Genomic DNA, 24,066 nt, shown 5'->3' with positions numbered 1-24,066 from the left:
GTGAGCGGGCGATATTTGTCTAAAGTTAAAGCAGGTCGGATGTTACACTGTCTCGGGGGAGGAGTGTGGTGGCCTCACCCCTAGATGGGCGGGACAGAGGCAGCTTGGGGGGATTGCCCCCCTCCGGCCCTCGTTGTTCGCGTCGGAGGTGTACCTGGGTGGCCCCGCCTGGAGGAGGTGGGCGGCAGCCGCTGACACACCCCTGTCTCGCAGGGAGGCGGTGACTGCCCAGAGATGAGTGTGGGGGCCATCAAGGCTGCTGTGGAGGTGGCCAACCCCGGCTCCTTCATCTACGTCTTCTCGGACGCCCGCGCCAAGGATTACCACGGGAAGGAGGATGTCCTGCGGCTCCTGCAGCTGAAACAGTCCCAGGTGAGTGGACCGGCTTGGGGAGCTCGAGCGTGGAGACCCCAGCGGGGGGCCCTGAGGAAGCTGGGGTCCCAGGTGCGCGCAGCCCGGGCCCCCAACTGCCGAGCGGAGGGCGGGTGCTTCCCTTCCATGGTCTCCGCCAGCCCTTGAGACGGAGCTGGTCTGGTCAAGTCCAAGTGTGTTCTCATGCTCTGGGCCCCCCGCCCGCCTGCCTGACGGGGCTCCTGCCGTCTGGCCAGGCTCATTCTTGATAAAGACCACACCACCCCCGCTCCCCTCGCACCCTGTCAGAGCCTGCGCCATCCATCTTCCTCCTGGCGGCGTCTTTGCTCCCGTCGCTGCAGAGCGAGGCGCCCTTTTCCCAGTGCCTCAAGGTCTGGACTCTTCTGCTGGGGCTTCTGCTTCTTGTTGTCACAGCCAGGGGTGGGGGAGGGGTGTGCACGGGACCGAGAAGGGCTGTCTGACCTCAGGCTCTCAAGAGCTTCTCTGTTCTCCAGTCTAGAACAAATTCCATTCTCCAAGGTTCTTCTTCTTCTTCTTCTTTTTTTTAATTAAAAAATTTTTAATGTTTTATTTATTTTTGAGACAGAGACAGAGAGTGAGCAGGGGAGGGTCAGAGACAGAGGGAGACACAGAATCCAAAGCAGGTTCCAGGCTCTGAGCCGTCAGCACGGAGCCCGACGCGGGGCTTGAACCCACGGCTGTGAGATCATGACCTGAGCCAAATTTGGATGCTTAACCGACTGAGCCACGCAGGCAGCCCCCACCAAAGGTTTTAAATATTTATTTATTGTTGAGAGAGAGAGTGCAAGCAGGTGTGGGGCAGAGAGAGAGGGAGACACAGAATCGGAAGCAGGCTCCCAGCTCTGAGCTGTCAGCACAGAGCCCAGTGCGGAACTTGAACTCATGAACCGTGAGATCATGACCTGAGCCGAAGTTGGACACTTAACCTTAGAACCCACAGTTCTTCTAAGTTTGTGGCCTCCGGGGCTGCTGCTCGGGCCAAGCTGACTTCCATTTCCTTCCTTGTTGTCGATTTAATAATGGCTCCCATTTATTGTGCCCGTAGGCCTCCTGACCCCTGTGCTACACCCTTGACCTGCACCAGCCCTGATCCCCGTGGGGTGGGCTCTCATCACTCCCATTCTACAGATGCATTCGCTGCGCCCAGAGGGAGGAAGGGGCTCGCCCCAGGCCCCTCCCCCCTTGGCCCGGCCCTGCCACTCGGCTCACGCCTGAAGAAGGTGGCCAGCGGGGAAGCCACGAGCCAGGCTCCGTGTCCCTCTTCCAGGTGGTCTTTGTGCTGACAGGAGACTGCGGTGACCGCACTCACCCCGGCTACCTGGCCTACGAGGACATCGCCGCCGCCAGCTCCGGGCAGGTGTTTCACCTGGACAAGCAGCAGGTGACCGAGGTGAGGCCTCCCCGACGGTCCTCACCCCTGGGCGGCTGGGCTTGGTGGTCAGATAGCTGTGCCATCCGTGAGCGGTGCTCCCGCTGTGGCCAGCGCAGCCGGGGCGGTGCTCAGGGCTGTATGACGTCCTCTCGCCACCCCCCACCCCTCACCCTGCACCCACCCCAAAGGCAGGTGCCGCGGACTTCCCGATTTTGCAGGTAAAGAGGCTGAAGCTCCGAGAAGCAGCCTGGGTCCCCCAGGTGGTCCGGGCTGGCAAGAGGGACTTAGCAAAACCTGCCAGAAGTGTGGGGGGGGGGCATGGGGTGAGCTTCTCCGCAGAGTCTGGGAACCCGGGGTGGGGATGGAGGAGTGGGGGGGCAGGGGGCATCCGATTCAGGCCGTGCTGCTGGGGCAGAAAATCCTGCCTGGGGAACTTGACCGTCAGGCACTTGCCCGGTCCTGTGTCCTGAGGTGCTGAGCTCACCTGGTGTCTGCACCCTCACCTTGTTCTTGAACGAGGGGCCCGCCCTTCCGCTCCTCCAGGCCCCACTGGCCGCTCAGAACTTTCCCTGCTTTCCCCTCTCCCTGCACGTCTGCCTGTTCCCTTTCAGGAGCCAGAGGGATCCTTCTAGTGACACGCTTGTAAGTGTTCACCCCTGCCTCCCTGGAAGGAATGAGGGTGCCCATTGCCGTGGTGTAAACACTCTCACCCTGGCGGAGTTCACGCTGCTGTCGTGAGGTCACTGAGCAGAGCTGGGGAGCGATGCTCACTGTGGACTCTCTCGAGCCTCTCTATGCTCTGTCTGTAGTATCCTGTAGTATCTGGAGGGTCTTTCTAAAGCAAATCTGACCAACAGGGCTCTCCCGTTTGTCCCCTGGAGAAGGTCCAGACCCTGATCTGACCCCCGTGGCCTGTGTTCTCCCCCTTTGCTCACTGCTGCCACCCCACTGGCCTCTGCTGTTTCTTCAGTGCCTTGTGTCTTTCTACCCCAGGGCCTTTGCTCATGCGGTTTGTTTTTCCCACGTCTCCTCCCCCCACCCCCCGGCTCCTCGTTTTCCTGGTCTTAGCTGACATGCTCTCTCCTTGGGAGACCTTCCTTGATCTTCCTGTCAAGACGAAGTCTCTTTCGCGCCCTCGCCCAGCTCCGTGTGCCCGTTTACATGACGGCAGTTTTATAACTGTGCCGTTACTTAATGAACGCCATTAGGCTCTGAGCTCCCTGACAGCCCGGCCCTTGTGGGCTCCACTTGCTGCTGTATCCCCGCGCCTCATGCGGCCAGCGGCATGGAGCAGGTGCTCAGAAAATAGCTGGTGAGCGGACAGCTGCGGGGTCCCCCGTGCCCGAGGCCCTGGGAAGAGGAAGGCGAGAGGGACTGTGTGTGAGGCAGGCCCTGGCCCCAGCCAGCCGTGCCGCAGCCTCCAGGAGAAGGTGTTTTGTGTTCGGCGTTTACCCTCTCCCGGGCCGTGTTTAGGTTAGCCTGCCTTAACTGCCTGTTGACAGATGGCGTTTATGCTTCTCCGCGACACTTCGGACTTTATTTTTTGGCCCGTCAGCCTACTCTGGCACGGAGCCGCCTGAGTGAGGGTGGGAGGCATTTACGAGTGGAGGGCTGGCTGGGTCCTTGTTTTGGGAGAGACCTTCTTGGGCAGGAGCTGGTTCTTGTCTGCGGCAAATCAGACGGTGCGGCGCTGGGCGGGTTAGCGGAGGACAGCGGGGCTCCCAGTTCCCCTCTCCTGAGGCAGGGAAGTGGGGCGACTCCGCTAGCACCTGGCCATAGCACCCCGCCTTCGGTCGTGGGAGCCGGTGTGTGTCTGACTTGATGGGCCCTCAGGCGGCCAGCATGGGCTGCCTGCGGTAGGGACCCGGGTCCTTCTCCTTCCTGGACACAGAGCCGTGTCATTCCCGCTGCTCCCAGACATTCGGCGAGCCTGCGACAGCGGCCGGGGCCCCCAGGACGGGGAACAGTGTCTTTGTCCCAACCAGGGGGCTCCAGCTGAGAGAACGAATCCTCGCAAGTTGCAGACGTCCCCACATTGTGCACGTGTCGTTAGCGCCTTCCCCTTTCCGAAGTACGTCCGTGGGGCAGGAGCGACACGCTCTGCAGTCTCCCCTTCGCGGACTGTGCACCTGCTACGCTTGCACGCACAGCTTCAGGGCCTGGGCACAGAGAGAGACTCCGTCCGCGTTAGGTCCCGGTGCTTCTGCACCTTTGCTTGTGGGCTTGGCTCTATGGGTAATTAAAGCAAGGGCAGGGGCGCCTGGGTGGCTTAGTCGGTTAAGCGTCCGACTTTCGCTCAGGTCATGATCTCGCGGTTCGTGGGTTCGAGCCCCGCGTTGGGCTCTGTGCTGACTGCCAGCTCAGAGCCTGGAGCCTGTTTCAGTCTGTGACTCCCTCTCTCTCTGACCCTCCCCTGCTCACGCTGTCTCTCTCTCTCCTAGAAATAAATAAATAAATAATAAATAAATAAATAAATAAAGCCAGGGCAAGGATCCTCTCCAGCGGCCAATTTGGAGCTTTCACTGTCCTTCAGTGCACGGGGGAGGCAGGCATCGTGGCCCCGTGGGGTGTGCATTTCTGGTCTAGGCTTAGCTGGGTCCAAGCCCCCCCCTTGCTCTGGCACAGAGCCCCCCCCCCCCCCCCCCAGCTCAGTGTACTGTCCGCAGCCCCGGCAGAGTGGGCAGAATTGCTGGCAAACCCCCGCATTCTGCAGCTTTCCCTGGTCCTGGGAAGTCCGTTCTGGCGGCCCAGACCCCGCCCCTGTTAGCACCCGCCCATACAAATAGGGCAAATGGCCCAGCTTCTGCACATCTACTAGCGCAAAGGTGAACCACCTTCTAAGACAGGAAGCAGGAAGTGGGGCATGGGGAGGGGTTGGAAGAGGAGGGCTGACTGTGTGGTTCCAGGGAACAGATCAGGAGGCATAGGCCCCAGAGATGACTATCCTGGATGCTTCCTGGAGAAGGCAGCATGGTGGAGGGTTAAGGCCACACACGGCTCTGGCTTCCGACCCCAGCCCTGCCACTGGTGTGCTGTGTGACCTGAACACAGTACTTAACTCCTCTGGGCTTCTATTTCCTCCCGTTGGGTTTTATGGGCGCCCCTGCCTCGTGAGCTGGGGGCGTGTGCGTGCAGGCAGCGGGAAGCCCCTGCTTGCTCTGGAGCCCACAACGCAAGCCGGGCTCTAGCGAAGCCCCTGAAGGGTAAGGGAAAGCTTCTCAGGCCCTGAGTGCCCAGTGGCCCCCAGCTGGCAGGGCTAGTGCCCGCTCTCCATCACTGAGAGCTGATGACCCAGGCGCCACAGTCTGGTCCCAGCTTTCTGCTCTGTGGCTCTCGGGTTCTTCAGGCCCCCTGGCCTCTGGGCTCTGCTTCCTGGGCCTGCCTGGCTGTCAAGCATCTGGAGGCGGGGCCTCAGGGGGTGATTTATCTGCCGTGAACAGCCCAGCGGCAGCCATCTGGCCAGGGAAGCAGCGCCAGATTCTTTCACTCCTTCCCCATCGGTGACAGCGATGGGCCCTGTTGCAGCACTGGCTCACGGGCCCCCAGTCCCGCTAACATCTGGAAGCCATTGTCTTCACCAGATAAACATTGAGCTTGCTCGATGGAGGCTCTCTGCTTGGAAGCCCCCCTACCCCCCGCCCGATTCCACTCAGAGTCCCGGGGCCCTTGCAGGGTCCAGAGAGCCTTGTCTGCAGGCCTGGGTCTGCAGGGGGTCTGGGCTTGCTGAGGGCAAGATGGTCAGCACTCCCAGCGCCCCGGTGGTGACACGCTCAGGGCCCGTGGACATGCAGCCAGCTGGTGGGGTCACTGGCACTGTGCTCTGTCTGCGCCTGCTCTGCTGCTCGGGAGCCCGAACTCCTGGGCATCGTCACTCTGTCATCGCTACAAGCTTGTAATGACGGTTGCAACACAGCAGTGCGTGTGATTTCTTGGGGTAATTGTCAGTGGGCGTGGCCACTGCCTCCAGGCAGCTTTGCTTAGTTATGATTTCCTCTATGAGCCCTGACAAGGCAGCCCCCCCACCCCAGGGAAGAAGACAGTGGTCCCGGAGCTGTGGTGGCCGCTGTCTTGCCTCAGTGGCTTCTGGCCGTCTCTCCAGATGGGAGCCTTGGCTACTGCTTCCTCCCTCCAGCCCCCGTGTGTGCAGAGAAACTTTTCAAGAGAAACATTACTTAGAAAGCCGGGTGAGGGGGCGCCTGGGGGGCTCTGTCGGTTAAGCATCTGCGTTTCAGCTCAGGTCATGATCTCGTGTTTTCGTGAGTTTGAGCCCCGCATCAGGCTCTGAGCGCAGACCGCGTGGAGCCTGCTTGGGATTCTCTCTCTGTCTCTCTCTCTGTCCCTCCCCTGCTGGGGCTCTCTCTATCTCGAAAGAAAGAAAAAAGAGAGAGAAAGCTAAGTGAAACAGAAGAAAGAGGAAGCTCCAAGTATACAAACAAGTGAGTTTTGGGAACATAGGATTCTTATCCTGTAGTAACTGAAATCCAGCTGTAAAATGTTAGATGTGGCAGCTCAGTCTGAACAAAATGTGTTCACTTTTCAAATCTCGGGCAGTTCTTCCACTTCCCTTCTTTCCCTTTTCTCTCTCACGGGAGATCACACAGTAGGACTGTGATTCAGAGCAAGGATGGTGAACGTGGAGCACACAAGGCCCCGCTTTCTGATCCCGTATCCACGGCAGATATGACTCATCGATCACAGATCGTTTTCCTCACTGAGGCCGAACACGGCTTCAGAGTTTTTCAGATAGTATCCCAGGAAGCTGCTTCCAGTTGGTGAGAATTGGCGAGCCACAGGATACCACTGCGGTTGCCTCGGGGTATATCTTAAAGTCATGGCATACTCGTTCTTTTTAGAACTCTTTAACTAAAAAAAAAAAAGATCATGAAAGTTGTTAAGAGATAAGGAAAAGTAAGAAGATAGGAGAAGGAAGAAAAAAAGGAGGGTGGCAAACTAGAAAACAGACCCCCTTTTTAAAAATTTTTTAAAATATTTATTTATTTTCAAGAGATAGAGCACGAGCAAGGGAAGGGGCAGAAAGAGGGGGAAACACAGAATCTGAAGCAGACTCCAGGCTCTGAGCTGTCAGCACAGAGCCTAACACGGGGCTCGAACCCACGAACTGCGAGATCATGACCTGAGCTGGAGTCAGACGCTTAGCCGACTGAGCCCCCCAGGCGCCCTGAAAACAGACTCTTGGTGATAGAGAACAAACTGAGGGTTGATGGGGGGGGTGGGCTAAATGGGTGATGGGGATTGGGGAGGGCACTTGTGGGAAGGAGCACTGAGTTTAGTATATAAGTGATGAATCGCTGAATTCTGTTCCTGAAACCACTATTACCCGATGTATTAACTAACCAAAATTTAAATAGAAACTTGAAACAAACAGAAAAGAACCTACATCCCAGCTAGCTCCAGCACTTAACATTTTTGCCCCACCTCCTCGAGCTATCTCTTTCTGTGCTTTATCATCATAAATAGTTAACGTATCATCATAAACAATCATGCAACCTTATCCGTAAATAATTTCATACGGGTTTTTCAAAGAATGTATGATCTCGGACATAACCCACAATATCCTGTAACAAAATGAGTAGTACTTTGCTGGTATCGTCCAATGCTGAATTCATAGTCGATTTCCCTAATTGTCCTCAAAATGTCTTCTGCAACACTTTGTCAAATCGGGATTTAATCGGGGGCTGTGCGTCCCGTTTTCTTGTTGTGTTGGTTACATCCGCTTACATCTGGAGCAGCCTGCCCTTTTTTTTCATGCCACCAACTTTTGGAGAGGCACTGACTGTACAGTGTCCTGTGTTACAGATTCATCTGTTTCCTTGTGGTGTCATTAATCTGTTCCTTTACCCCCTGGACTTCCCGTAACCTGGCAGTCAGCTCTAAGTGGTTGATGAATGGAGGCCAGCATTTTTGGCAGGAATAGCTCGTGGTTGGTGCGGTGTGTATTTTCTGCTGCATCACGCCAGGAGGTAAAACAATGTCTGATTGTCCTGCTGTTCCTGATGTTAGTTTGATCACTGGGTTAAGGTGGTCGCAGCCAGCTCTCGGCATTGTAGGGCCGCATTTCTCCCTTTATGACTCAGGTGGTCTGCGGGGTAGTGCCTGGGCTCCACGTGGACATCCCTTCCCCCCCACCACCGTCTTTCCATCTAATGGTTGTGGCGTCCGATGCTTGCCTGAAACAGTGATTTCACGAGGGGTTGCAAAATGATTTCCTAATTGTATCATCTCTTGCACTTTTACAAGTGGGCATTCTTCCCTGATGAAGAGCTTTTGCTTCCCAAAAGGGATGACTTGGGGTTTTTTTGAGACACAATTCCTATGGAAAAGGCAGGGATCGGGCTTCTTTCTCTTTCATTAGCAAGCTGTTTTCCTTGGTGGCAAGTGAGGTTTTATTGTTTTGAATTTTGCTTTTTTTTTTGAGTATTATTATTATTCATTTACTTTTTTATTTATTTAGAGAGAGCGTGCACAAGTTGGGGAGGGGCAGAGAGAGAGAGAGAGAGAGAGAGAGAGAGAGAATCCCAAGCAGGCTCTACGATGTCAGTGCAGAACCCATCGCAGGGCTTGATCTCACAAGATCATGACCTGAGCAAACTCAAGAGGCAGACGCTTAACCGAATGAGCCACCCAGGCACCCGTGGGCACACAGAGTCTATAATTCAGTGTGTTTCAATGGATTAAAGTCATTATTCTTTCGGGGTCTCAAGTTGCCCCAGACTTAGCTAGTGGGGCACCTGCAGCCTGGTTCCTATGTCCTTTTGCTGTGTGCTATTCGCCTTTGAGAACTTCCTCCCCTTAGGGAGTTACTAGCTGTCCCAGGCTTGCCTGATAAATCGCCTGCTCCAGACCTGGTATCAGCCATCTCTCCAAACAATCCCAGCGGGGAATTGTATTTAGAAACCACTGGGTTATAAATTCACCGGGAATGAATTTGTATATAAATAAAATACTTGCAGCTCTCTCTTAAACTTGGCTGTAAGAGAGAATCTTGGTCCGGCAAACATTGACACGTATACGTCTTTGCTTCATCCTGCAAGATACATAAAACAATTTTACGAGCACGATACTGACGTCCCTGCCAACTTAAAGCTACATAAGGATTTCTTTGCAGCTCTTTCGGTCCTTGGGGTGCCCTTCGCTGAGAAAATATAGTTGAATCCCCCCGGGGCTCTGAATTCACTTGGAGCTATTCTTTTCTCTCTGTGGTTACGGTGCTAATTTGTTGGACAGTGAGGTTCATGTTTCGTTTTGTTGAGTTCAGGAAGCATCCCGTGAAAACCTTAAAGTCACTTGGCCTGGAGGGAGGCCCCCTCAGAGTCCTTTTTCCTGGTTTCCTTACTGGGAACCAAGTGACCTTGACGAGACTGGCTCTCACAAAGGCGGGGATGGGGATGGAGCTGAGTAAGGCGGCCGTCAAGGTGAATCTGGTGGCCCCGTTGAGGAGGCGTGTGCCCTGCTGTATCTCACACAGTGAATGCGTGCTTCCTGGACACCTGTCTGTTCTAGACACTGAGCTCGGGCCACGGCGGAGGGTCTCTGCCCTCCGGGCATGAATCTAGGCGGGAGCTGATTGATAAGGGAGGGGCAGGTTATTTCTGCCAGAGAAGAGCGTGTGTGGTGGGAGCTGGGGGTTCAACCCTACCAGCGTGGGGAGAGTCAGAGGCACACTGACCTTGAGCCAGGTGAGACAGCTGCCTAAATCCTAGAATGGAACACATGCTCGTGAAAATGGTGGTAAGGATTCGGAGAAACCCAACAATTCCGTGCTCCGTGAGGTATCTCAGGCTGGATCCGGGGTTGCGGACGGTGGGGGCGTTGTAGGCACGCGTGGGGGGCCAGTCTTTGAGAACCCCCTGCAGTCATTCTTTAATGATGGCGTATGGCGCACTCCTCGCCTCTTCCCTGCTTTTCAATGGCACCCACCCAAAACACGTAAGATTTTAGAATGAATAAGCAATTCCAGAAACCAAGGATTTAGGATTTCTCAATATGGTGAGACAGATCAGGAGGAGCCTGCACTTTGCCGCAGACCTTCTCGGTCCCGTTTAGAGAGCTATCCTGGCAGAAGTGTGGTCTGAGGCCCCTTGGGCGGGATGGTGGATTAGATTGCTCTGGGGGAGATTCCGGATCTCCAGGGATCATCTGTGTGTAGGAGGCATCAATCAGGAAGGCTTCCAGGAGGAAGTGATGGGTGCCATAGAAATTGGCCATTCCCTCCCAGCTGCCTCAGTTCAGGTGTTACATCTCCCAGCCCACAGGCCAGGAGGGTGATGGTGTGTGGATTGGCCCTTGTGTAGGGTAGGGGGAGTGGGAGGAGGGGGAGGGGGATTGGGTGTCCTGGAAGGTTTATGTGCTGCCTAAAACCCGGGGTGGGGACTGGAATCTGCTGGAAATCTGTTAGAGACCTGCCTCCAGTGGGTCAGACACGAGTGAGACCGCAGGCACCTGCTGGCGTCAGCTTCTCACACCTGCCTCCCAGGTGCTGAAGTGGGTGGAGTCAGCGGTCCAGGCCTCCAAGGTGCACCTGCTGTCCACAGACCACCCGGAGGAGGGCGAGCACACGTGGAGGATTCCCTTTGACCCCAGCCTGAAGGAGGTCACCATCTCCCTGAGCGGCCCGGGTCCCGAGATTGAAGTCCGTGACCCGCTGGGTATGTGCCTCCCAGCACTGGCCGGCCTCTGCTTTGGCCCCCAACACTGCGCTGGGAGTCCGGATGGGACAAAGAGAGAGACCTGGGGTGGCAGCGGGTTGGGACACAAGGCTCTGGGAATAAGGAGGGTGGGGGGTGCCACGTGGGGGGCAGAGAGGGTGCCTGTGGTGAGTGAGGAATCAGGGAGGCTGTTAGCAGCCAAGGGAGGGGAATTAAAGTAATGACAGTCCTGCGGGCACCTGGGTGGCTCAGTCCATTAAGCATGTGGTTCTGGATTTCGTCCAGGTCATGACCTCACGGTTGTGAGATCGAGCCCCACGTCGGGCTCCACACTCAGCTTCAGGTTCTCTCTCTCTCCCTCTGCCCCTCTCCCCAGTGTGCCCTCTCGCACGCGCTTGGGCTCTCTTCCTCTCAGTCTTGCTCTCTCATAAAAGAATGACAGTCCCTGGGATGCAGGGTCCATGTGGAATCTTACCCTTATTCTCAGGATACCTGTAGTGGGCCAGCAGACCAGTCGGGGCAAGGGTTGGTGGCCGGCCATTGAGATGGGAAGCCAGGGCTCTGGGAGGTGGAGTGACTTGTCTGGGTCACCCACGGTCAGTGTGATTTGGACCCAGCCACCTGGCCTCACAGAGCTCCAAGGATGTCATGGGTCCCCGGGTCTCGAGGCCAGGTGTACACCCCGAACCTGGGGGTGGATGAGGGTGGAATGCAGAATGAGGCAAAGGCCCGAGCACCACACAAGGCGTCAGTTTCTCTGGGAAGGCCGAGGCTGGTGTTTGGAAGACCGTGAGTTCCTGGGGACAGAGTGGGGCCTCTGTCACACAGTCAGGAAAGGACTGGGGACAGAAATCCTTGGGCGTTCCACAGGGAGGATCCTGCAGAAGGATGAGGGCCTCAACGTACTTCTCAACATCCCTGACTCTGCCAAGGTTGTGGCCTTTAAGCCTGAGCATCCTGGGCTGTGGTCCATCAAGGTACTGACCCTGGTTCCCAGGGAGGGGGGCCAGTTTCACCGAGCTGAGATACGGGCTCCCTCCTGCCTGTCCCAGGAACCTGGGGCCCTGGGAGGCTGAGGGCTGGAACATGGGTGGTGACGTGGGCATGTCAATAGAAGCTAGGGGTCAAGAACAGAGGAGGAGTATTCTGCTTTGCACCAGTGAAAGGAAGTAGAGAGGTTTGGGGTGAGTTAGGGAGCTTTTCAGAGAGAGTTGGAGACATGATTTGAGTGTCCAGAGGTGGGTGACTGAGCCGGCTGGAGGTTCAGAAACCTATTCCGTGAAGAATGAACGGAAGAAGCAAGGGTGGTCTTGGGGGAAAGATGGCTCAGAGGGCCGGGGGAGCGGGGCCTGCTTGAATCTGCAAGGTCCTGGAGGCCGGGACTTGGGGTCGGCTGGGCTCCCGGCGGAGTGTCCTGGGATGGGGCAGGCTGCTGCCTTCCACGGATATAAGCTCCTGCTGATGGGGCAAACGTTAGTGGGCTGGGTGTGGGCGCTGCAGGGGAAGGGGCGGCATTGACCCCTGCCCTTCAAACTCTGAGCGACTTTGCGCTGAGAGCTCTGATGCCAATGGGGAAGGCAAGGCAGGGATTCGATGTGCCGCGCGGGACAGACAGAGCCGCAGGCGTTGGGCGGGGCTGGGGGAGGGGGTGGCCGGGAGGGCAGAAGAGCTTCAGAGCCCCACTCAGGACAGTCCCATAGCTGAGGCCTCTTCTACTTCATTTGGGGAGCATCGTGCTGGGCCCGCAGGGAGTAGGTAAGTCGCCCACGTGTCTGCAAAGGTCGGGGGGTTCCGGCCGCTGGCACCGGGGGCAGGGCAGGGCAGCGGCCTTCTGTCCCGGTGCCGGGGTGCTGGAGTCAGATGCCCTGGTGACGTGGGCCTGGGCCTGCCCTAGATCTACAGCAGCGGTCGCCATTCGGTGAGGATCACAGGCGTCAGCAACATCGACTTCCGAGCCGGCTTCTCCACCCAGCCCTCTCTAGACCTCAACCACACCATTGAGTGGCCCCTGCAAGGTACGGTGCTCCGGACCCTGGAGGCAGCGCAGAGCTACCTTCTGAAGAGGCAGGGCTTGCCTTTGGGGACTGGGGGAGCCGTTGGGGGCAGGCTTATGAGTGTGTGACTGGAATGTGCCCTGGAGGGGCTGGCTTGAGCCATTCTCTCGGACCACAGTGAACTGAGCCCAGGGCCGGCACCCACTCCACTGGTCCCCACCCGGGTGACGCCGTGACCATTTACCTTTAGAACACACTCCCTGCCCGCAAAGGCCTCCCCTTTCGCCGTCCCCTTTACTGAGTTCACGCCTCCTTTTTTTTTTTTTTTTTTTTTTTGTCCAAACTTGTCCATCTAGAGCCCCACTGCTTCAGTTTTCCACGAACCTCAGGCTAGTCTGATAAACTAACAGGTGCTAGTCAGTTGTTAGCTTACTTGAAAAGGAGAACACTGTTTTCCAGAGGGATGAATATCCTGATGGTCGTTTCAATGTTCTGGAAGCTGACGGGGGTCGGGAGCCTAGGGAGATGTTGGAACTGGAGGCACAGGATCAGTTTTCTGATTACAAGCCCCCCACCGGGATCTGGGGTTGCCTGTGTGTCCCGGCTGTTGGCTCGGGCTGTCAGAGCTCCATGCCAGAACATACCATCTGGTGGCCAGATCAGGGGTCCTCGTTTATAGTTTTGGAAGTATGGTCCCTCACTAGGCACCCATTCAGAGGACTTTGCTGGGACCAGCTCAGAAGAGAGAAGGGGAGGGGTCTAGACCAGGTCAGGTTAACTCTGGACCACTGACTAACGACCAACACGGCGCATATAAGATCGTTCGAGCTTTTGAGCGAGCCTTTGCTCTCACTTTTGTCATCCTCATCAGCCCTGATTGTCGTTGTGGGGACCAGCAGTAACCTCTCCAAAGTGAAAGGGGTCTGCTTGCTCATTTCGCGTTTGTTTTTCCCAGTGTCAGGAAGGGGGAGAGGCAGAGAAACTTGGTTCCTATTCTAGAGCCAGGAGACAAAAGAACTCCTAAGGGGCGCCTGGGTGGCTTAGTCGGTTAAGCGTCCGACTTTCGCTTAGGTCATGATCTCACAGTTCGTGGGTTCGAGCCCCTTGTCGGGCTCTGTGCTGACTGCCAGCTCAGAGCCTGGAGCCTGTTTCAGTCTGTGACTCCCTCTCTCTCTGACCCTCCCCTGCTCACGCTCTCTCTCTCTCTCTAGAAATAAATAAAAAAAACCTTAAAAAAAATTAAAAAAAAAAAAAAAAGAACTCCTAAAAGCAGTGCTCGAGTGGGGATTGAAAACTGAAGGGTTGCCAGGACTGGTCCCCACTAGAAGAGAATGAAGGCCCCACATGGGACCTTCTTGGGTTTCTGCTTTTGATAAAGATGTGGTTTTCAAGACAGTTTTTAAAAAAGTAGAGAGAAACAGCAGAGCGATTGCAAATGATAATTAGTGATTGGCACTTGGCTTCAGTGCTGGGGTATCAGGGAGTCGGGGAGGCTGTGGGCAGCTGGACAGCAACTGGCCACATATAGGGAGCAGCTACCTGCTGTTGGCTGATTGTTGCTACGTGTGAATGGAGCCCAGCACTGACACATGCTATTTTTCCAAGGAATCTGGACTTCCAGATTTTTATATGCCCTTTCCAGATTGTCCCATGCTTCTTTTTTTTTTTTAATTTTTTATGTTTATTTATTATTGAGACAGAGAGAAACAGAGCATGAGTATGGGGGAGGGGCAGAGAGAGAGGTAGACACAGAATCAGAAAAGCAGGCTCTAGGCTCTGAGCTGTTGGCACAGAGCCCGGCGCAGGGCTCGAACCCACAAACTGAGATCATGGCCTGAGCCGAAGTCAGATGCTTAACCGACTGAGCCACCCAGGCGCCCCAGTTGTTCCATGTTTCTTCAGAGGTTTTAAGGCATTGAGATTTTAATCCAACCACACCCTCTGTTCCCTGGTTTATGATCTCTGAGGGAAAAAAAAAACACACACACATAATAATAACTGCCTGTAAAGGGAAAGACCTGAGTGGAGTTCCCAAATCAACGAAGGGAATTAAGAAACCCAGCTCCAGCTCTGTCTTTTCTGGAATAGTGTGAAAAATCTGTCGCTACTAAGACAGAAAAGAAAATCAAAGGAAAGCAGAGCACAGGGAGAGGATGGACAGGAGTCAGTTCCCAAACTAGCACGTGTCTCACCTTGGCTGGTCCCAGAGGCTGCCCGATGACAGGCAACACTAGAGTTAATGGGAGGTGGGGGGGGGGGAGAGAAATGCCCCCTCCCAGCTCTACTCCAGGAGAGCCCAGGTCTGCAGAGTGGGGGTGATGCAAACATGGGAGGCTGTGGTTTGGATGGACAGTGGCGTTTCAGGACCACGGACAGTAGCAGGCCCCCTCTGCTTATCCACCAGGATAAGCATTAGTTGGCCAGGAAAGAGGTGAGGGGGGCGGTGAGGAGGGCCAAGTAGAGCATGACTATTGTCTCCCTGCTTGGGGAGGGTCAGGGAGCCAGCATCTTCTTCCTCTCCCTTCCCTCTGCAGGGGTGCCCATCTCCCTGGTGATCAACTCCACGGGCCTGCGGGCACCCGGCCGCCTAGACTCGGTGGAGCTCTCACGCAGCTCGGGGCAGCCCCTCTTGACTTTGCCTGTGCAGCCCCTCTCCAACGATTCCACCCATCAGCTCTGGGGCGGACAGCCCTTCCGCGCCCCTCAGGAACGCTTCTACCTCAAGGTGAAGGGCAAAGACCATGAGGGGAATCCCCTTCTCCGTGTCTCTGGAGTTTCCTACAGTGGGGTCGTGCCAGGTGAGTGATTAGCTCTTTCCACTCCTAGAGCCCTGACTCACTTGGAGACCCATTTCTTCCTGGAAGCCTTCCCTGATTACGTGATATTAGGAAATGTCCATTAAAATTCTCTGAGCATCAAGCTCTGCAATGCATTATGCTAAATACTGAGATGCTTCAGATATAGCAGTTGTCAAGGATTTAGTACAAAGCCCATCCACCCATGCATCCACTCATACATTCATCTGTCCATTTGCCCTTCATTGACCCAAACATCCATCCATTCATCTGCCTATTCGTCCATCCACCCACCTACTCATCCATGCATCCATCCATCCAAATATCCATCTACCCACCGACTAATGCATGCATCCATCCATCCAACTGTCCCTCCAACATTCATTGTGTCATTTATGGTGCTCAGTGTAGACACAGCAGTGGGCAGGGTGGTGAGTGTCCGTTGCTCTTCTGTTATCCTCATCATGGTAATACCCATCTAGTCACCATTTTGACCACTTCTCATGAGATAACCCTGAGCCAAGCACCCACCTGCGTCAGCTCACCGAATGCTTCTGAGATGTGTCCCCATTTTACAGATGGAGAAGCCGAGGCTGCCCACCTCACAGGGTTGTCCTGAGGGCTCCATGAGCTAATATGCATAACAGGACAGCTCTTGCGTGTTCTGAGGCTGTGCCCACAATGTGGACTCGGGCCCTCCAATGTGGCAGCTGCTGTTAGTGTCATGTCTTTTTAGGCACGGTTTTGTGGTCCTGTCATTGGTCATGTTGTGTTGGCTCCTATGTGTGTGGCGTTTTGCTTGTTTCCTTGTGTCTCTGAGGTCTCGCATGTGGGTCAGAAGCTCTCAAAGGCTGAGCCTTTGGCTTTCTAACTCTGCCTCTGGTCCTCGCACAGGGTATCTGAGTTCGCTGGCCATCAGCTTCCTGACTGGGCTTTGTTCCCTCCTCCTGCCCACTCCCCCCTTTCACATGGCCATGGCCTTGGTGTGGGGGGGGAGGAGTTCACAGAGGTGGAGGTCACTGATATGCAACGTCTTCTTTGCTGGGGATCTTTTAACAAGGAGCAGACTCCTCTGTTTACTTCAAATGGGGATGCAGAGAGGGTACCAGGGTGCCCATGGCGAGGTGGAGGACATTGAGGGTCCAAGTTGGGTAGATTAGGGCAGGGTGGGGAGGCTGGAGACCCCATCCCTCAGCCTCCTGGCCTCCACTCCCCTGCTGTGGTCCCTGGGCCCCTCGTCCCTTGGCTTTTATAACCCTGAGGAGGAATTTTCAGGAAGGGGTTTCAGCAGGGGCAATAACAGCCTCTGTTTCTCTCTGTCTTGTTCTTTCAGATGAATCCAAGAGTTAGGATTTAGCTCTGGCTTTCCGTTTTTGTCGCGGCTCTGGATTAAAGTGTGTGTGTGTGTGTGTGTGTGTGTGTGTGTGTGTGTGTGTGTGTTGGCGTTGCAGGGAGGGAAGGGAGGTGGTTTGGAGTTTTGCTTCCTTCCCCACTTGATGGGTCTGGGAGGCTGGGAGCTGGGCTTAGAGGAGGAGGCTCTGGGTTTGGAGACATGAGCAGGTGGTGAGGGCTGGGCCTCGGGTCCCTGGGCCCATTCAGCTCCTGGAAGACAGAGCCCGAGCTGGCCTTGCCAAGGATTCCAGTGTGCGTGGGTGAGCCGTGGCTGCTGTGCACACAGCTGAGGACGTGGCTGGATGGTCCGACATCCCTCTCCCCCGGGATGTGGCAGGGAGCCTGCAGAATGATGTCACCCGCCGCCCTCCCACCCCCAGCTCTGGGCTCAGAGGACGTCTGCTGCATTGTGTCACCCACGGAGCATCTCTGGTGGGGATGCGGGGGAGGGCAGGACGAGAGTTGAGCGCACGCCCGCGATCACCCAGTGAGGCGCTGACGGCTGTGCCTGACCCCGCGGGGCGAGTTCTCAGACCTTCCCACCACAGCCGAGGGAGGAGAATGTGTCACCCCAAGACCAGGGTCAGGCGAAGGGGGGCGGGGGGGTGTCTCTCAGGAGCCCCACGGGGCTCATCACAAACTGTGAGATTTCACTGAAGTCTCTTATCTCAAAAATGCGTGTGAACTTTGCATTCACAGCCATGCTTCTAGCTTCGCTTATCTTTAAATAAAAAAAGCTTTCTCCCAACATCCTTGGGGAACACTGAGGCAGATGAGAGGTCTGGAAGCCTGGAGAGCCCGGGCTAGGGAGCATTTTATCAGGTTTCTCAGGGCCGGTCCAATCTCTGCAGCCTGGGCAGTGGAGAACGTGTTTGCACAGACCGGTCCGTCTTCGCTGGGGCTCTTACAGAACCACCGAAACAATGCCAGCTTGTCCCGAGGGGGTCTACCACGCCCGGGGGGCGTGCCAAGTGCTTTCCGTGCACCGCCTCTCACCAGCTCCCCAGAGAGCATGGTGACGTCAGTATCAGGCTTAAGTCCATTTTACAGAAGTGGAAACTGAGCGACCTGCTCTTGGTGACGCACAAAATGGTGGGGCTGTGGGTTGAACCCTGGCCTCTCGGCTCATCCCTGGGGTCTCTGTGTTGGCAGGGTGCGGTGGGGGGGTGTGGCGGGGAGGGATCCTGAGCGCCGGACCTTGCCTACAGGTGCCCCGCTGGTCAGCATGCCCCCCAGGATCCATGGTTACCTGCATCAGCCCTTGCTGGTCTCCTGCTCTGTACACAGCACCCTCCCCTTCAGGCTACAGCTGCGGCGGAACGGAGCCAGGCTGGGCGAGGAGAGGCATTTTCAGTGAGTGGGTGCTGCCTGCTCTGCGTCCCCAGCCCCAGGGGTCCAAGGGATGTGGGTGGCGGGAGAAGGACCTTGAACTCCTCATACTGTCCTCCCAGGCATCTCCCAGCGTGGCCAGGGATGGGGGCGAGGGTGGTCCCCAGATCTCCCACCACGGCTGGGTCATCACCCTGTGAAGGAGTTGTGGGCTCCCTGAGCTTCTGGAATGCTCATCCCATGCAGGGCCGGGCTCCGAGACCCTCCCCCTCGGGGATGAAAGCCCAGGGCTCAGAGAGGGAAAGGGACTTGCCCAGAGTCACACAGCATGTTGTAAAAGTTGTATGTCCTCACTGCCTGCCTCTTCTTAGCGAGTCTAAGAGGATCCGTCCCCTCTGGGCAGGATTCAGGGGCTGGGGGTCAGTGTGATCGTAGGGCCCCAGCTGTTCTGTATTCACAGGGTGTCGGGAAACAGTAGCTGGGAGATCCCACGGGCCTCCAAGACTGAGGAAGGGGCGTACGAGTGTGTGGCGGTCAGCCGGGCTGGGACCGGGCGAGCAAAGGCCCAGATTGTGGTCACAGGTCTGTCCTTTCCGGCCCATCCCCGCATCCCCTCCCCACCCCCATCCGGATTTTTCCCTCTACGTCCGTCACCCAGAGTCTGCCGCCCACGCCGCCTCCTGGCACCCTGTTGAGACGGTCACCCAGGAACGGCCTGTAGATCTTAGATGGAAGACTGAGAAACCCGGCTTGGGTCACACCCTCCTCCCCCGGGGCCCGTTCAAGGGCCAGTTCCCCTCTGGAAGTCCCCCTCCCTCAAGGCCTCCAGGACGGCAGCCTCCAACTCAGGAAGGTTGGAGATGTTACAGACCATCTCGAAATGACATTGGCTTTGCTTTTTAAACTAGGACTCTAAACTCCCTTAAAAGCCCAAGGGCCATGGGAAGACCAGCCAGTCTGCAGCCTCTAATCCCACAGACTGACCAGGCTTCTTGTACTGGCAGAAGAAGATCCGGATGGTCTATAGTCTATTCTAGAGATGACCTCCATAACACTTTGATTTACTCCCTCTTAGCCCTTCATCTATGTGTGCGCTTTAAGAAAACGGAGATAGTACTTTACGTATCATACATAGGTTATACGCAGGACAGCCTGGTTTTTTATCATCTGACAACATAGCACGTTTGCAAACACGGTTCTGTGGCATAAATTAACGGTTTCACTTTTTATAAACAATGAGGACAGGAAGAGGGACAGTATAAGGAAATTGGCACACCCGTTCCTTAGACTTAATAATTGCTAAAATTTCGCCACATTGGCTTTCTTGCTCTTTGGCAAAACTATTTTTTTAATGTTTAATTTTTTTGAGAAAGACCATGAGTGGAGGAGAGTGCAGAGAGAGAGAGAGAAAGAGACAGGGAGGGAGTCTTAACCAGGCTCCACACTCAGCACAGAACCCGACGCGGGGCTCGATCTCACCAACTGTGAGATCATAACCTGAGCTGAAATCAAGAGTCGGATGCTTAGCCGACAGAGCCACCCAGGCGCCCCTTGGCTAAACCATTTTAAACTAAATTGTAGGCATGCTGACATTTCAGTATTTATTTCTCTCTCTTTTTAAAGTAGATTTTCCCATATAATAAAGATTCTGTGGTCACACCTAATAAAATGAACAGTGATACCTTAATGCTGTTTAATTTGGCCATAGCCAGATTTTCTCATTTGCTCCCAAATATTATTTCTGGCTGGTTTCTACAGTATCATTTCTCGGGACTGTGTGGTTCACAGGCTCTTTGTGACATCAGGTCACTGGCACGCATAGCTTGTGTGGACCTGGCCTTTTTTCTGCGGGTTCTCAGGCCCACTCCCCTGGTTAGATGGTTCTGATCTTGTGGCTTCTCCCTTTTTCCTATCAAGGTTTTCTTAGCTCTTCCCTCCTTTGGGGCAGTGGCCTCTGTTGTACATTTTGGCCATTACGGTGCCCCTGCTATGTGTACAGAGAACAGCTTTGTGTTCATCACTCCTTCCCTCTTGAGGGTTATTTCCCTCAAGGCTCCGTTCCCCCTGGTAGAATTATTGGCTCACAGGGTGTAGATCTTGTTTGACGCTGCACTTGGCTGTTGTGTGGAAAGCACGCACATGCCATGCAGCCCTCTCTGGGTGTGTGATGGGGGTGGGGAAGCGAGGGGCAAGCGGGTCCTCCGTGGGGTGGTGCCGTCCCCGGGATGGCGAGCACACGATGCTTGCTGGCCGACGCATCCTGAAGGATACAGCGCGGGGCTCTGGATTCAGGGCACCCCCCGGGGCCGGCAGGACAGTCCCTTCTCTGTGTCATCCCCTCAGAGTCTCCTCTGTTTTTTATCTGTCCAGACCCCCCACCACAGCTAGTCTCCGCCCCCAACGTGACCGTGTCCCCGGGGGAGACCGCCATCCTGTCCTGCTGGGTCCTGAGTGAGGTCCCCTACAACCTCACGTGGATCCGGGACTGGCGGGTCCTGGCGGCCCCGACGGGCAGAGTCACCCAGCTGGCCAACCTGTCCCTGGAGGTCAGCGGCATCATCCCCAGCGATGGCGGACGGTACCAGTGCATGGCCAGCAACGCCAATGGGGTCACAAGGGCGTCCGTGTGGCTCCTGGTGCGAGGTGAGGCTCTTCCCGTCGCTCCTGTGTGGCTTCCTGATTCAGCACGCTACCTGGTGCTTTTTTAAAAGACGTTTTTAAAACGTGTTTATTTATTTTTGAGAGAGAGAGAGAGCGCGCGAGCAGGGTGGGGCGGGGGGGGTGGGCGGAGGGACAGAGGATCCAAAGCAGACTCTGGGCTGATGGCACAGAGCCTGATGTGGGGCTTGAACCCATGAACTGTGAGATCATGACCTGAGACGAAGTTAGATGCTTAAGTGATTGAGCCACCTGGGTGCCCCACACTACCTTGTGCTTATCCCCAGAGCCCATCGATCCACACCCCTGCCCAGATATCCTGTCCAGCAGGCAATGCCCGCCCCCTGATGGGGGCAGAATTTTCAGAGAACGAGGATTCTGTAGCCTCTTAGCCTAAGTTTAGCAGTTCTCGCTGTGGAAAGTTCATCCTAATATCTACCCTAAACTTCTACTGCTGTACGGGCCAAGCCAGTCTCCTGTCTTGTTTATCTCCTGTGCCGTGGATCTGCTCCATTGCCTTATGTGGGGCAGGGATGGGATTCAGGAAACTTCTGAAAGTCCAGAGATCAGAAGTGCTGGGCGGGGGCTGGGGGGCCCTGGCCAGATGGGGGTGGACGAGGCGGTGGAAAGTGCACGCATCTTGGAGTTTTAGGACCTGGATGTAGCCTCGGGTCCACCCAGGGTTTAGTCAGACCCTTCTCTCTGGGGTGCTGTTTCCACAAGTGTAAAACGAGCTCATTGGAACAAGCGTGTTCTCTGGTCCCGGCAACTCCTGACCGGTTGCCTGGAGTGGGTTGAGAAGGATTCCGAGGCCGTGTCGAGGCTCTGCCGCTGGTGTGGGAGGGGCCTGTTTGCCTTTTCTGGATGAGTCGGCCTGGAGAGGTCTGTGGAGTCTGACAAGCCTGCTGTGAATAGAACCCAAGTTCGGGGCCAACACTTGGGCAGCCCTTGGGGTCCACTCAAGGGCCCTGGAGACGAGCGTGGCCCCCAGCCCTGGCATCTCCCTGTCTCCCTAAGCCTCTCCACGATGCTCAGCCCAGACCAGAACCCCAGGGAGAGAGTGGGAGGTTCTGCTGGGGGCTTCGGAAAATCTTCCCTGTGTGGCCTGGGCAGCTATCTGGTCAACCCCAGCTCCCAGGAAAGCCACTCCCAGCCACTTCCTACATCTGGCCCATCTGTGACTTCAGGGATGGAGTGGAGGCCAGGGCTGGGCACCTGGGACGGCACAGCTGCCCAGACAGGCCCTTCCCCACCTGCCCACTCTTTGAACTGCAGAGGCCCCCCAGGTCAGCCTCCACAGCCGGTCCCAGCGCTTCTCCCAGGGCATGGAGGTGAGAGTTAGCTGCTCAGCGTCTGGGTACCCCAAACCCCACATCTCTTGGAGCCGTGAGGGCCATGCTCTGCAGGAGGACAGCAGGTAAGGGCCCTAGGACGAGGGGACCCAGGGGACCTTTCTGCGTCTCCATCTTACCTATAAATGGGATTGGGAGGAGAGGGTAGCATTTGCCCTGCCTTCTTCCTGGGATCATTTGAGACTTGGGAGCGAGATTGCTTTGGAAATATAACAGTGCCTCAATATGAGCTCGGGGTGGGGTGGGGGGTCAGGAGCCATAGTTCCAGAATCCAACAGACCTGTGCTAGAATCCTGCCTCTGCCTTTCAGGCTGTGTACCCTTGGGCAAGTCGCTTTACCTCTCTGAGCCTTGCGAATGAAAAAGGGCAGTCTCTGTAAAGTGTGGGCGCACAGCTGGGCACAGAGCAAGCAGTCAGTGTGAAATGGCAGTCCCTAGCGCTGTTACTAATTCGTTTGTTATTGGGGTGACTCGGGTCATCTTCGTGTGACCTGACCTAATCAGCTCTTTGCCGTTGAACATGTGATTTTATGACGTGACTCCAGAATCCGTATGGATGCCCGGGGAACGCTGATCATCCAGGGAGTGGCCCCAGAGGATGCTGGGAATTACACCTGCCAGGCTGCTAATGAGGTTGGCACAGACGAAGAGACAGTCACCCTCTACTACACAGGTACCTGGGCCTGGGCATCTCAGAAGAGCCTCTCCCCTCCCCTCTTCCTATCCACACATACCTCACTGAGCTGGGGACACAGCAGTAGCTGGCTTTAATTTGAGATCCTGGGTCAGAAAACTTTCTGGGGTGATGGATGGTGGGGCGTGGGAGGAGGCAAGGAGGGCAGCTCCCCCTCTGTCCTCGCTGCCCCCCCAAACTGTGAAAAGCTGCCCTACTGCCCTAGGGAGCCTGGGGGTCGGTCCCAGGTTCCCCATCTGTTTCCACACAGACCCACCGTCAGCCTCTGCTGTAAATGCCGTGGTGCTGGCCGCCGTCGGGGATGAGGCCGTGCTGGTGTGTGACGTGTCTGGGGTGCCCCCACCCCGGGTCGTCTGGTATCGAGGTACGAGAGGGGTCTGTGGAACTGTCCTGCGGGGCCCCCAGAGGACCAGCTTTCCAGAACAACCATGGGGACCCTCCTCCCCCCTCCCCAGCCCAGCATCCATGTGGCTCAGTGGTTAGGAGCAGGATTTATTTAGCGTAGACTCATTTTGGCACCTGCTTGGCTGTCAGTTAAGCATCCGACTTCGGCTCATGTCGTGATCTCTCTGTTCATGGGTTCAAGCCCCACATTGGGCTCTGTGCTGACAGCTCAGAGCCTGGAGCCTGCTTCCGATTCTGTGTCTCCCTCTCTCTCTCTGTCCCTCCCCCACTCATGCTCTGTCTCTCTTTCTCTCTCTCGAAAATAAATAAAACATTAAAAAAAATTTAGAGTAGACTCAGATTAGAATTCTGGCCCCCTAGGTGAAAAACGGGCAGGTGACTTGGTGTCGCGGAGCCTGCTGCCATCTCTGGAAAACGGAGACAATGAGACAGATTGGATGTGTGAGGGTTCAGTGTACAGTGTTTAGAACCAGCCTGGCTCCTGGGCTGGGCGCGGTGTCCTTAGTGACGGGGACGGAGACGAGTTATCCAAGAAATTGGGAGCAGTGGTACCGGGGTTTTCTGTGGCTCTTTTGAGTTGATGGGCACAGAAATTCTTCCCAGTGCTGGACACTGGGCTGAAGTTTGGCCAATGGGAATGTTCTGGAACCCTAAGCAGGGGCCGTGGGCCCGAGCTGCTGCCTCAGTGTTTCCAGGAGCAGGACACTAATTCATTCTCGAGGGTTAGCCGCTCACTCATCTTGCCCTCTTCCACCTGGAGGCGTCTGTCTGGCAGCTTGCCAGAGCCCACCTTGACTTTGGCACAGGCAGGTGTTAGCTCAGAGTCCTAGCAGGCAGAAGTAGCTTCGAATTCGAGCGTTGAGACTCCTTATTCAGTGCTTGAATCTTATGTTCTGGCCGATAACCCAGCCAGCCCCATCCCGGGGCCCCTTTTTTTAAATTTTTATTTATTTTTATTTTTATTTTTTTTATTTTTTACAAATAGTTTATTGTCAAATTAGTTTCCACATAACACTC

At 55.7% G+C, this 24,066-nt stretch overlaps 1 protein-coding gene across 1 annotated transcript in view; it reads left to right on the top strand.

The window, feature by feature from the left end:
* The window catches only part of HMCN2 (hemicentin 2), a 148,045-nt gene that overhangs the window by 19,690 nt on the left and 104,289 nt on the right, over positions 1-24,066 (top strand). Inside the window, exons 3-14 of the mRNA XM_039229423.1 lie at positions 214-372; positions 1,661-1,783; positions 10,260-10,431; positions 11,302-11,408; positions 12,326-12,446; positions 14,960-15,223; positions 17,821-17,965; positions 18,402-18,523; positions 20,312-20,584; positions 21,875-22,016; positions 22,496-22,623; positions 22,895-23,008. Coding sequence (XP_039085354.1) covers positions 214-372; positions 1,661-1,783; positions 10,260-10,431; positions 11,302-11,408; positions 12,326-12,446; positions 14,960-15,223; positions 17,821-17,965; positions 18,402-18,523; positions 20,312-20,584; positions 21,875-22,016; positions 22,496-22,623; positions 22,895-23,008 — 1,870 coding nt within the window. The remainder of the gene's footprint in view (positions 1-213; positions 373-1,660; positions 1,784-10,259; positions 10,432-11,301; positions 11,409-12,325; positions 12,447-14,959; positions 15,224-17,820; positions 17,966-18,401; positions 18,524-20,311; positions 20,585-21,874; positions 22,017-22,495; positions 22,624-22,894; positions 23,009-24,066) is intronic.

Source organism: Hyaena hyaena, unplaced genomic scaffold, assembly GCF_003009895.1.
Source record: "Hyaena hyaena isolate Hyena2069 unplaced genomic scaffold, ASM300989v1 scaffold_38, whole genome shotgun sequence".
In the NCBI taxonomy this organism is placed as follows: Eukaryota; Metazoa; Chordata; class Mammalia; order Carnivora; family Hyaenidae; genus Hyaena; species Hyaena hyaena.
Note: the sequence above shows the minus strand (reverse complement) of the source record. Positions and strands in the feature narration are given on the sequence as shown.